Source organism: Sinocyclocheilus anshuiensis, unplaced genomic scaffold (genome assembly GCF_001515605.1).
Source record: "Sinocyclocheilus anshuiensis isolate Anshui unplaced genomic scaffold, SAMN03320099.WGS_v1.1 scaffold1531, whole genome shotgun sequence".
NCBI lineage: Eukaryota > Metazoa > Chordata > Actinopteri > Cypriniformes > Cyprinidae > Sinocyclocheilus > Sinocyclocheilus anshuiensis.
This window is the reverse complement of record NW_015551200.1, coordinates 431,176-443,376: the sequence shown is the minus strand read 5'-3', so window position 1 is coordinate 443,376 and position 12,201 is coordinate 431,176. Positions and strand designations below refer to the sequence as shown.

At 37.4% G+C, this 12,201-nt stretch overlaps 2 protein-coding genes across 2 annotated transcripts in view; both read left to right on the top strand.

Moving 5' to 3' along the window:
- The window catches only part of LOC107663364 (extracellular matrix protein FRAS1-like), a 139,290-nt gene extending 132,386 nt beyond the window's left edge, over positions 1-6,904 (top strand). The window contains exons 64-74 of the mRNA XM_016453574.1: positions 52-284; positions 593-753; positions 1,286-1,500; positions 1,602-1,752; positions 1,898-2,005; positions 2,907-3,066; positions 3,154-3,270; positions 3,501-3,667; positions 3,748-3,953; positions 4,658-4,804; positions 5,070-6,904. Coding sequence (XP_016309060.1) covers positions 52-284; positions 593-753; positions 1,286-1,500; positions 1,602-1,752; positions 1,898-2,005; positions 2,907-3,066; positions 3,154-3,270; positions 3,501-3,667; positions 3,748-3,953; positions 4,658-4,804; positions 5,070-5,645 — 2,241 coding nt within the window. The 3' untranslated portion in view covers positions 5,646-6,904. The remainder of the gene's footprint in view (positions 1-51; positions 285-592; positions 754-1,285; positions 1,501-1,601; positions 1,753-1,897; positions 2,006-2,906; positions 3,067-3,153; positions 3,271-3,500; positions 3,668-3,747; positions 3,954-4,657; positions 4,805-5,069) is intronic.
- Positions 6,905-8,393: 1,489 nt separating this feature from the next.
- Positions 8,394-11,014, top strand: LOC107663363 (annexin A3-like). Its single transcript, XM_016453573.1, has 12 exons — positions 8,394-8,408; positions 8,655-8,742; positions 8,839-8,933; positions 9,019-9,132; positions 9,297-9,387; positions 9,487-9,566; positions 9,647-9,703; positions 10,037-10,130; positions 10,233-10,328; positions 10,435-10,493; positions 10,565-10,687; positions 10,941-11,014. The coding sequence occupies exons 1-12, from the start codon at positions 8,394-8,396 to the stop codon at positions 10,995-10,997; spliced, it is 969 nt and encodes a 322-aa protein (XP_016309059.1). The 3' UTR covers positions 10,998-11,014.
- Positions 11,015-12,201: the final 1,187 nt, after the last annotated feature.

Genomic DNA, 12,201 nt, shown 5'->3' with positions numbered 1-12,201 from the left:
CACTTGTTATCTTGGGTTCCTGTGGTTAAATAAATATTTTTCTCTTCACAGGTCCTGGACAGTATCTATTTCAGCAGACGTTTCCATGTGCGCTGCGTAGCTCAGGCCAGAGATAAAGCCGGGCAACTGGGAACTCCACTGAGGAGCAACATAGTCACTATTGGCACTGAGGGATCAATATGCCACACCCCCGTCACTACAGGAACCGCTCGAGGCTTTCAGGCCCAGTCCTTTATTGCCACTCTAAAATACCTGGATGTCAAACACAAAGAGCATCCAAACAGGTCAGAAGAGACTTTTTTTGTAAGTAAATGATTGAATACAGACGTAGATCCCAGTGGGGTTCTGAGAAACAGGTTTTTAAAACATTTTTCGACTGAAACTGCAGCTGTAAGTTTTGTAGAGCACTAGATGATGTTTGCCTCTGGGCCAAGCAAGATAAAAAAAAATGTATACGTTCGAAGGAACAGCAAAAAATAAAACTGTTAGACAACTGCAGATTAAAAATAACCCATTTTGCAGCCTATGTTCAGTAATTCAAAGAAGAAAACGGCATTTTATCAAGTGAGTAATACCTTTTTTCTCGGAACAGGATCCATATCTCAGTGCAGATCCCTCATCAGGATGGAATGCTTCCACTGGTGTCCACCATGCCTCTGCATAACCTACACTTCCTGCTCTCCGAGTCTATTTACCGTCAGCAGCATGTCTGCTCCAACCTGGTCACACTTAAAGATCTGCATGGCATCTCTGGTGAGAGATCAAAGCAGGGACAGTGGATACAAACCTGTTTTATCCACCTTGTTTTTGTCAACTTGAATGTGACTTGAAGTCTTCTGGTGTCAGTTGCTTCCAGTTGTTTTAGCTGTACAAAAACAGTCCGTTATGCCACTTTATATAAAAAAAAAAAGGGTTTTGTTATCATATTATTTTAATGTAGTATCGCAACCATAAATACACTGGTTTGTAATACAATTAGTTTTACTATTTACTTTGCACTTTGTTATTCTTCTAGTTATTTATCTATAGTGGCTATACTGGCTAATGAATTGGAAGTCTTGTGCATTCACAGGAAAGTTTACTTCTACATTCAAAAATAAGGTGGATATTCTACATGACTTAGTTGGCGAAATTGCCTCCAATAATCTTTACAGAAAAATGCTTTAATCATTTTTTAATTAATGAATAATAAATAATTAATTAAATATGAATAATATTGCAAATTTTAGAACAATTAGTAATCATATGTTTCAACTGGGAAAATATGTTGTCAATTCTCCCCCAGAAACCGGCTTCTTGGATGATGTGTTGTATGACAGCATATCCCTGGGTCCCGGATATGACCGTCCATACCAATTCAACCCCAGTGTTCGAGAACCTAGAACCATCCAGCTATACAAGCATCTCAATCTGAAAAGCTGCATATGGACATTTGATGCGTATTATGACATGACGGAGCTTATTGATGTATGTGGAGGATCAGTAACTGCTGACTTTCAGGTTCGTGTGCACACATGATTTGCATCCCAGCACAAATGATGTATAAATATTCATGTCTAGACAGAATCTGATGTGGCAGAAATTGGGGTGCATTTTTGCAGGTCAGAGACTCGGCTCAGTCGTTCCTGACGGTGCAGGTACCGCTCTATGTGTCCTACATCTATGTGACGGCTCCTCGTGGATGGGCCTCCCTGGAGCACCACACAGAGATGGAGTTTTCTTTCTTCTACGACACAGTCTTGTGGAGAACAGGTACATTTAGTTTCATCGCCAGCCCCAAAGAAACTGGACATACTCAAGCACAATCTGTTGTATAACCTGCTGTCATCACCTAACTGTGTCGCAAGTATGTCGCAAGTATGTTAACTGATTGCTTATGAACATTTCTTTACTCTAGGCATCCAGACAGACAGCGTGCTGTCAGCTAGATTACAGATCATTCGGATCTTCATTAGGGATGATGGACGACTGGTGATTGAGTTCAAAACCCACGCCAAGTTTAGAGGTCTGTAACTTCTCTTTTTAGCAATTTGTTCTCATTTCCTTTTTGTTTATGAACATAACGTGATGTTTTTACCTGGAGACATTTAAAATTGTATTTAGACACTATTTACCCTTAAAAATGAATGAATGTCATTGCATTAGAACAGGATTTCCCAAACCAGGGTTCATGAAGGAACTGCAGGGGGTTCGTGAGTTGATGAAAAGTTAATAATTAATTCAATCAAATGTTAAATTGAAATAAATAGATAAATGAATCTGCACAATTAATTAAAATAAAAAAAATAAATATAATTGCATAATAGCTTAGTGTGAATCAAAAAGGTAAATAACAGTAAATCAAAGGCTGAGATTTAATTAAAAAGTATATAATCTGTTGCATTATGTGTTTCAGAGTGAAGAGTGGCATTGTGTTCGTTTACACATGAGCAACTCATGAGCCAGTGTTTTCAGATTCTAAGTTTACTTTATTTATACACTTGCATAATTTCCAATGCTCTTATGGACAGATGTTTACAGCATTTAACCAGTATTCCAAAAAAAAAAAAAAAGATCATTTAGATCATTTAAATGTTAAAAGTTTGAAATGGAAGAATTTAAGACAAGATTTATTAAATAAAAATGATGATTATTATTGTTATACAATTGTAATTCACAACAGTAATATATTTCTGTCTTTATTTTTTATAATTAGAGTTAAAACTATTAATAATAATAACAATCATAAAACCATGAACATGCAAATACAGTATGTCATTAAATTATTGAAATACTAACTTAAAGTCTCAGCGTTTCTGCATTAGAATATCCAACCATGAGGCATTCTGAAGTGTGGCATAAGTGTCCAAATACGTTTCTGACATCCTGAATTATGAGTGACTGATGAAACTTGCTTCTCGCTCTAGGTCAGTTTGTCCCTGAACATCACACCCTCCCTGGACAGAAATCTCATCTGATGGCTCCAGATCACTTGGGAGGCATCGAATTTGACCTGCAGCTGATGTGGAGCGCACAGTCCTTTGATTCACCCTACCAGCTCTGGAGAGCCACAAGCTCCTACAGCAGGTTAGCAGCGTGAAGTCTAATGCTGTCACATTAAGGAAGCGTATCCATCTTAATACCACTGACCGTGTGCTTTCTGTTGTGCTCTAGGAAAGACTACTCTGGGGAGTACACAGTCTTTCTCATCCCCTGCACGGTACAGCCAACCCAGGCATGGGTCGACTCTGGGGATAAGCCTCTTTCCTGCACGGCCCATGCTCCAGAGAAGTATGTTACCATGGTGCTTTTCCATTGATAACTCCTGGAGGACTCTTAAATTACTTTTTGTGTTGGAAACGTTTTTGCTGAGCAGAGCCAGCAAGCTTGAATGATACTGCAGTTGTCATCCACTTTTAGTAGACTCGTTTTACAGGTTTCATCAGGTGCAGACTGTTTGTGTGAGTCAACAAGAATATTCAATATCACGCAAGGGCTTTTAACACTGTTTCAATCCATAGATTCCTGCTGCCCATCGCCTTCCAGCAGACGAACCGCCCTGTTCCTGTAGTCTACTCTCTGAATACTGAGTTTCAGCTTTGCAATAATGAGAAAGTCTTTCTAATGGATCCTGCTCTCGCAGACATGTCTGTTGCTGAGATGGACTATAAAGGAGCCTTTTCGATGGGTAAAATTAGCAAAGTAATGAAAACAAATAATTACCGCCACTATTATGCTTTCACTCATTCATTGTTTGATATTATGCAGGTCAAACGCTGTATGGCAGAGTGCTGTGGAATCCTGACCAGAACTTGAATTCGGCCTATAAGTTGCAGCTAGAGAAAGTATATTTGTGTACAGGACGGGATGGCTATGTGCCCTTCTTCGACCCCACAGGCACTCTGTACAACGAAGGCCCTCAGTATGGCTGCATTCAACCGAACAAGCACCTAAAACACAAGTTCCTGCTTCTGGTAGGTGTCTATTGTAACAAGTCCAGACCAGTTTAACCAGTCTAACAAGATTCATATGGTGTGGTTAAGTTTTAACTCATACACTTCTGTGGATGGAAATTGTCAAGGAGTACTTTGAAGTTCAAGCTGTTTTTGAGTATCTTGGACCTAATATTGAGACTGACAGCAATGATGATGCGTTTTGACCAAATCTTAGATTGTCTGATTCGGTCTGATATCCTACAATGATTTGACAGCAGAGAATTTTAAAAATGCAATGAAAATGAAAAGACAAGAAAAAATATGGCAACAGTTAATAATTAAGTAAGAGGTAATGTACATTCGTCCATTTTCACAAAAGAATTTCAAATATAAGGTTTGGGGTTTATATGATTTTTTTATATATATATATATATATATATTTATTTATTTTTTTTTTTTTGAAAGATGTCTCTAATGCTCAAGAAGCCTTTTGATTAATTTCATGCACCTTGGTTGACTAAAAAATTTTATTTACTCCACTATTTTGAACGGTGAAGTATATTATCTTAAAGCTTCCTCTAAGAGAGAGCGTTGATCAAGACAAACATGCCATCAGTATTGCAATAATAGTAACACTGGAGTCCTCTGAGGGTAATTTTCAGCTGAATTTCAGTACAAATAATAGATCACAGATTAAGTATTCCTGAGAGCTGTGTAGTAATTGTAAATAATGTATCACATAGGACCGGAAGCAGCCTGACGTCTGCGATCGCTACTTCCATGATGTTCCATTTGAAGCCAAGTTTGCATCTGACATTCCTGATCTCCAGTCCTTGTCTGCGATGCCAGGTGTAGACGGTTTCACAGTAAAGGTGGATGCCCTTTATAAGGTCAGTGGCTGCAAGATTCACCAAAAAGTCAAGTTGTTAAACAGACCTTCTCTTTGACACAAATGTCAAAGCCAGAGCTATTCAGTTGTACCCTTCAGGGAAGTGCCTTGATCCGTTTGTTTAGTAAAAGATGCCAGGCTGACAGTGTGCCATGACTATAGGGAACTGGGCTAAAGGACAAGATTATAAAGGGGATATAATGTACTGTATGTAAATGGGTTATTTTGCTGGGGTTAGAATCTTATTTGCATTTGCTCTTCTTTAGGTTGAGGCAGGGCACCAGTGGTACCTCCAAGTCATCTACGTTATTGGACCCGAGTCCATATCTGCTCCCAGAATCCAGCGCTCAGTGACCTATGAGCTCAAACGAAGTCGCCGAGATCTGGTGGACCGTTCAGGTCGTCTAATGCTGGATGAATCTCTGATCTACGACAATGAAGGTGACCAGGTCAAGAATGGCACCAATATGAAGACCTTGAAGCTTGAGGTGGAACCATCGGGCACCTTCAATCCCCAGATGGGAGGATCCATTGGGGGTGGCATGGCAGCCATCGTCCTACTTTTCCTGGTCCTTCTAGCCGTCTGCCTCATGGTCAGAAAGTGCCGCAGGATTGTAAAAAAGAGGCCTGTGAAGGCAGTGGAGGATTATCCTCTGAATACAAAGGTGGAGGTCTGTATAGAACGTCTGGAGAAAAACCTCAACAGCAAGCACTGCTCTGTAAGAAACGTCAACGTCCTCAACAAGAACCCAGAGACCTACAAGGTCAGTGGGGTCAAGATCAAACAGGTCAATCTGGAGGTCAAACTGCACAACAACCTGAATGACGGCACTGAAGTCTGACCTTCTACAGTAGAGTATTTAATGAGAAGAAGAAACGTTTTCTATAAATATTTGTAATGACATGATGTTAATGTATTTTTGTATGACCATGAGGATAAAAGGGAAAGTATGCTTGCCAGCTATGCAGTGTAAATCATTTCACAACTGAGCTACCTCAAACATTAATGAACAACACATAATGGTGTCATCAGATCTTACTTTTACAATCTCAGTTTTAAATCATCGCTCTGTGTAAGAATCATACAACGGCTCAGTGGTAGCTCAGCCACTTTGTTTAAACGAATGGAGAGTTTGTATCACTGCACCTGCTATTTTGTCATGTCAGTAAAAACACATGAAAGTATTAAAGTAAGGATAAGTGCCAACACTTTGGACGGGGCGAGTGATGTAAATACGTTTATTAAGTGCAATTATCGGATGACATGTTCGTCCCTGTATTTTGATTTGGTTTTTGATGCTCTGCCTCATTGTCTAATTTACTGTACTTTTGGCCTGATCACCGGTGTGCCATGCTGATATTTGTCAAGTGCGATTTATTTAATTCCAAATCCGAATAGACTGCCCAAAGTGATGCGTTTGTTAGTTTATGTAAACCTTTGGTACATGTCAACGAGAAACCAAGTGTTTTGATGAATTGTATGAAAATAGATCATAGATTTGATAACCACTATTGATTTGTCAGTCTGCTGACTCCATTGAAATGCTGTAGCCTTTATTATTTTACAACACTGGAAAAAAGCAACAACGTATTTTTGTTTTATATGACTGCTGTCTGTACTGATATAACCAAACACTACCAAAAATCTTCACATAGATTTTTTTTAAGATTATCCACCTCATGTTATCCTGCATTATTTAGTCTTGTATTTATGTCACATCATGTATTAAGTAAGGCACATCTATAGTTTGTATTGTTTGTGTAGTTCATTCACTCAAATTTTCTGTATTGTTGTATTAAGTCATCACTTGTCACATGTGCTGATTTGATCAAGAATATCCAGAATCTTTAAAGCACTGGGTGTAGTGTGGGAAATGCTACAATTATTACTTTATGATAAACTCTCTCTCTCTCTCTCTCTCTCTCTCTCTCTCTCTCTCTCTCTCTGTATTTGATGTTTTATTCCATTTTGTCCATTAATATGTGTCTAAGTGAGTGCCTATCAAACAGAAACATTTTGGAGATATCAGTTTTTGGTGCTATCATTTATGGTAAAATAACATGATGCCTGTACTTGTGCCTTTTTAGCAATAAAATTAATAAACCTATTACGAATGTGTGGTACACTTTCTCAAATTTAATGTATGTTTATTTAATCTATCACCAACTTCAGTTTTAGGAGACTTTGAGTTTTTATGTGCAATAAACAGATTTATCCTGTGAGACAACTTCACCTCACATGATTGTTATATGTGTTACGGTAATAGTAGCCTACTTATAATGGTAATGAAATTGTTTTGGAAGAACTAAATAAATGTCCATTTTACATTTGAATTGTGTAGAAAGTGAATAGCAGCTCGTTATTCAAGAAGGGAGAGGCTCAGTAAGAATGCATTCCTTTTGAGATCGTGGCATCATGTCTCTCACGCCCTGAAAAGCAGGTGAGGAGAAGTTAAAACAGGTGTCCTGACATTTTATCCTACCCGTCAGATTGTCCTACCAGGGTTTACTGGGCATGCGCACATCCTTTTTCTCATGCTGAACAACAATATTGAATGTATCTGCATTTCTGTAAGGGTAGGTTTAGGGTTTGGGTAGGTGTAGACTTTAATAAAACACAATATAATAGGTAGAAAAAATTATTTATTGTTGGTTTCCAGTAGCTGTATCCCTTCTAGCTACAACCGCGAATATAACACTCAATTACTGTATTTGCATCACTGTAAGGGTAGGTTTAGGGTTGCGGTAGGTGTAGACGTTAATATATATAATTTTTGTTGTATGTGTAATTTAATATTTAATAAATTTGCGTTTGACCACCACTAATTGTCACACTTTCACGCTTGAATATTTTATATTTTAAAGGTAATTTATTTGCAAACTAAGAAGACTTGGATAGGCTACATGTTGTCCAGCCTATTATATTTAAACAACTGAAAAAAGTAAACATTAAGTTTAATCAGTAACATTTAAAATTGCTAGAGTAAATAAAAAGGTACTTGACCTGTAAGAAGACTTTTAACTTAAAACCATATAGTTGAGATACAGCCCTTGTGACAAATTCCCAGTGTGACAACTTGTCGAATTGTACTACCCACTGTTTTAATGGGAGGTAGCAAAATCTGACGGTAGCACAAATCGACAGAACACCGGACAGAGTGCCGTCTATATTTTTGTATCGCGAAGGTAAGAGAGAAGACTTAAAAGCATACAAAACCCGTAGGTAGTACTAATTATAAATGTTTGTTTAATTAACATAACTTAAGCATTGGCTATCCACTTGATGGCCAGCATATTTTAAAGGCAGAAATGCTTTAAACTGATGCTGCAGTTAGGAGATAATACTATACAGCCTTTGTCGAAACTTGTTTGTTGTTGAGTATTTTTAAAACTGTTTTGGAGGGAAGTCATTGACCTTTTTTTTTTTAATAAAAATGAAAGCAAGAAAAGTAAATGTGAATGAAATAGATTCTCCTGCATGAGTTTTGCATGACCGTGTAACCACAAAGATCATGCATTATTAGTAACCGATGAACTGAATCGAATCTGAACTGTGAATGTGTTTGTTTATAGAATCCTCCCAATCAAAAATGTCAGACTTGTGGGTAAGTAAAATTTTGCAAACGACTGCACTCCCTGAAAGTGAAGAATGAAGAATTTTGTTGAAACCAAATTTGCCGAGATTTAATATCTTGTATTGCAAGATGACTTGTATAATTTTGCTCGTGCCCCCTCTTCTTTCACAGTAACTTAAAACCATATAGTTGAGATACAGCCCTTGTGACAAATTCCCAGTGTGACAACTAGCTTCCAATACTTTTTTTTTTTTTTTACTGCTCATTCTTCTTCAGCCAGGGGAGAGAGGTACCATTGAAGCCAAAGCTAACATCAATGTCAGTGAAGATGTTGCAGCTCTCCGTAAAGCAATTGAAGGCATAGGTATAATTTATTGTATTGTATATTCCCGTATTCTTCTTGTTGCGTTCACTTTATATATTGTTTGTTCCATCAAACTACAATAATTTCACTTACCAGGTACAACTGACAAGACACTGATAGACATACTGACTCACAGGAGCAGCAGTCAGAAACAGGCTGTTTCAAAGGCATATGAAGAAACCACAAAGAGGGTAAATCTGTGTCCTCTTTCTGATACTCTTTTGAATGTGTGTGTTTTTGTGTTCATGTGAAAATCGGGCTAATTTTTTTGTCTAGATTCTTGTTAATGACCTAAAAGGTGATACCCAGGGCAGCTTAGAGGACCTGCTTGTTGCGCTCGCAAGACCGCCTGCAGTTAATGATGCTAAATGGCTAAATAAAGCAATCAAAGTAAGTTATGTTTCCTAATTTTCCCTTGTGGAAAAATGTTACTCCTTGTACAGTGTTCTGAGTCAGACTTCAGTGATTTTTGTGAACATTTTGAATATTTTGTACCAATGTGAGACAGATTTTTCCTTCTTTTTGTATCTTGACATTTATGGGATGTTTTTCAGGGGGCTGGAACGGACATCAACATCCTGATAGAAATACTTGCCTCACGGACAAATAAACAAATCAAGGAGCTGTCTGCAGCATATGCTGAGAGTGAGATGAGGAATCTATTGTAGTAACAAAATATAGTTACATATAGAATATAGAAAGTTACAAAAATGTATAATTGCTTCCCTTCCCTTTGCCCAATAGAAACTAAGAAAACACCGATGCAGAAGCTAAAGACAGAAGTTTCAGGGGATTTTGGCAAAGCCATCCTTCTGCTTGCTGAGGTGATTAAATACATATGAATGGCAGTTTATTGTAATAAAGGCAGCTCTGGAAATTAATGTTGTTTTTCTCTCATTGTAAGGGTGCGAGGGATGAAAGCACCAATGTGAATGCAGACAAGGCTAGAGAGGATGCAAAGGTATAGAAAACTCATTTCATATCTTGAGGTCCTCTTTTATATAATAACACAACAGATCTGGCATAAATGTATATGTTGTGTTAAAATGTTTAGAATAAAAAACATGGCATCAGATCTTTTTAATAACAATGACAATATATATATAAACACCTCCATAACTTAGTCTTTTACCTTGTTTTCCTTTTTATTCCAATAATTAAGTCTTACACGTGATTCAGTTCTCTTGAATCCATCCACTGTGGGAGAGCAAGCCGAAACCAGTTCACCTGTATTAAAGATGATGTTATTTATGATTAGATGTGAGCACCTACATGTTCTCTGTTTCCTCCATAGGCCCTCTATCATGCAGGCGAGAAGAAACTGGGAACTGATGAGTCCAAGTTCATCGAGATCCTCTGTAAAAGGAGCATTCCTCACCTGAGACAAAGTACCAACTTAATCATCCAAATTAATCATCCAAAGTGTTTCACATAGAAACTTAAATGGCAGGTGTGTTTTATATATAATTGACATTGCTGTCCTGTTACAGCAATATTGGAATATAAAAACATCAGTGGCAAGACTTTGCAGAAGAGCATTGAGAAGGAAATATCTGGAGATCTGGAGGAACTGCTGGTTGCCATTGGTACAGTCAATTTGTATTTATACATTCTAAATGCAAAATCATTTGGAATTTGATGCAAAAATATTTACTTATTCATTTTTTAATCTAATACACTTTTTCCTTCTAGTAAAGTGTGTGATGAGTACTCCTGCATACTTTGCTGAAAAACTCTACAAAAGCATGAAGGTACAAATAGAAGCACATTATTGTCGGTCATTGAGTTTGTACAACACTGATGTTTATTTGTGAACCTGCAGGGAGCAGGTACAGATGAAACCACTCTGACCAGAGTAATGGTCAGCCGTGGAGAGGTTGACATGCTGGACATCAGAGCTGAATTCAAGAAGCTCTATCAGCGTTCACTCTACAAGGAAATAAGTGTAAGTATTCTCCACTCATATAAACACTTTAGAACAGGTTCAGGCCATCTGCCATTGTTCTTTAAAATATGCTGGAGTCCAGTAGTACATCTCTTCCTGATCTTCAGGTTTATTAGTTTAATCATGCCCTTGAGATATCATAAACTCACAAATGATGATTTCACTCTTTGTTCTTGTAACTGATGTTGTGGTACAGTGTGAACTGATTGTCTCTGTGATTATGACTGTGACTTCTGGCTGTTCTTTATTTCAGTCAGATGTATCTGGCAGCTACGGCGACTGCTTGAAGATGATTTGTGGAGAAGACTAGCCTGTTTACAAAAGAACCCCTTGGGATAATTTATAAAATGGTTTTATTAATAGCATTTTTCCAGGTGTCTTAGGAAATATATCACTTATATTTACAGTTTGCTACAGATAAAGGTATAGAGTGAGATTCATACTGATTTACGATATTTAAAACGTACTTTTTGTTTTTGTCTAAACCAAAACTGTTAAGACTTTTTGGTAGTGAATGGCGCCTTGCAACAGCAGACATGACTTTAATAGTTACTTGAAAACATGAAACATTAAAATTGTGCTGAGGAATCATACATGTTAAAATTAGAAACTACAATATGCGCATTTTGTGGAATTCCATCCTTTTGTTCTACATAAAGTATTCATTTTTTGTGTTTTGTCCTTCAGTGTTTTCATATCTGGAAACTCTGTATCACCACAGATCTGCTGTCAATTTGGTGACTCCATTGAAATGCCAAAGAATCTGTTATTTTAACACTGATCAAGAAAAAGTATTTTTTGTTTCAAATGGGTTTCCGTTTTTTCCATTAGTCTCAAGCCATTTTTGCAAAAGTTTCAGAAGTTTTTCAAATGTCGGTTGATATCAGGTGCTATCATTTATGATAAAATAATCAACAAGATACTTGTATTTGTACCTTTTAACAAATAAATAAATGAATAAATATATTCCTAGCATGTAGAGCACACACTGTGTTCATATTTAATGTATGATTATTTAATCTGAGTTTGTGTGCAATGTCTCATTAATTGCCAGAAACCTAAAACCATGTGAATGTTAGCATATGCGTTACAGTACTATCTGTCATTTTAGTGTGTTTTGGATATATATATATATATATATATAGGATGAGTTGCTAAATATGGACCCTTTTCGAAGGGGTATGGTGTCCATTCTATATGAGGTTATTCAAAGAACCGCCTCCCCATCTCTAGATCATATAAGGAGGCAATGGCGGGAGGAACTGGTATCAGATACAGCCTGGGAGTGTGCAATAGAATTGGTACACTCATCTTCTGTATGTATTAGACACGGATTTCTACAATTTAAGGTGCTTAGGCTTCATCTGTCTAGGAGCAAGCTGGCTAAAATGTATCCAGGGTCAGACTCATCTTCCCCCAGATGTGTTTTGGAACCAGCAGACCTGAATCATTATTAACTAGATTCTTCTTAGATGGAAAAAGGCGAGGCCACCATCTCACAAACACTGGGTAGT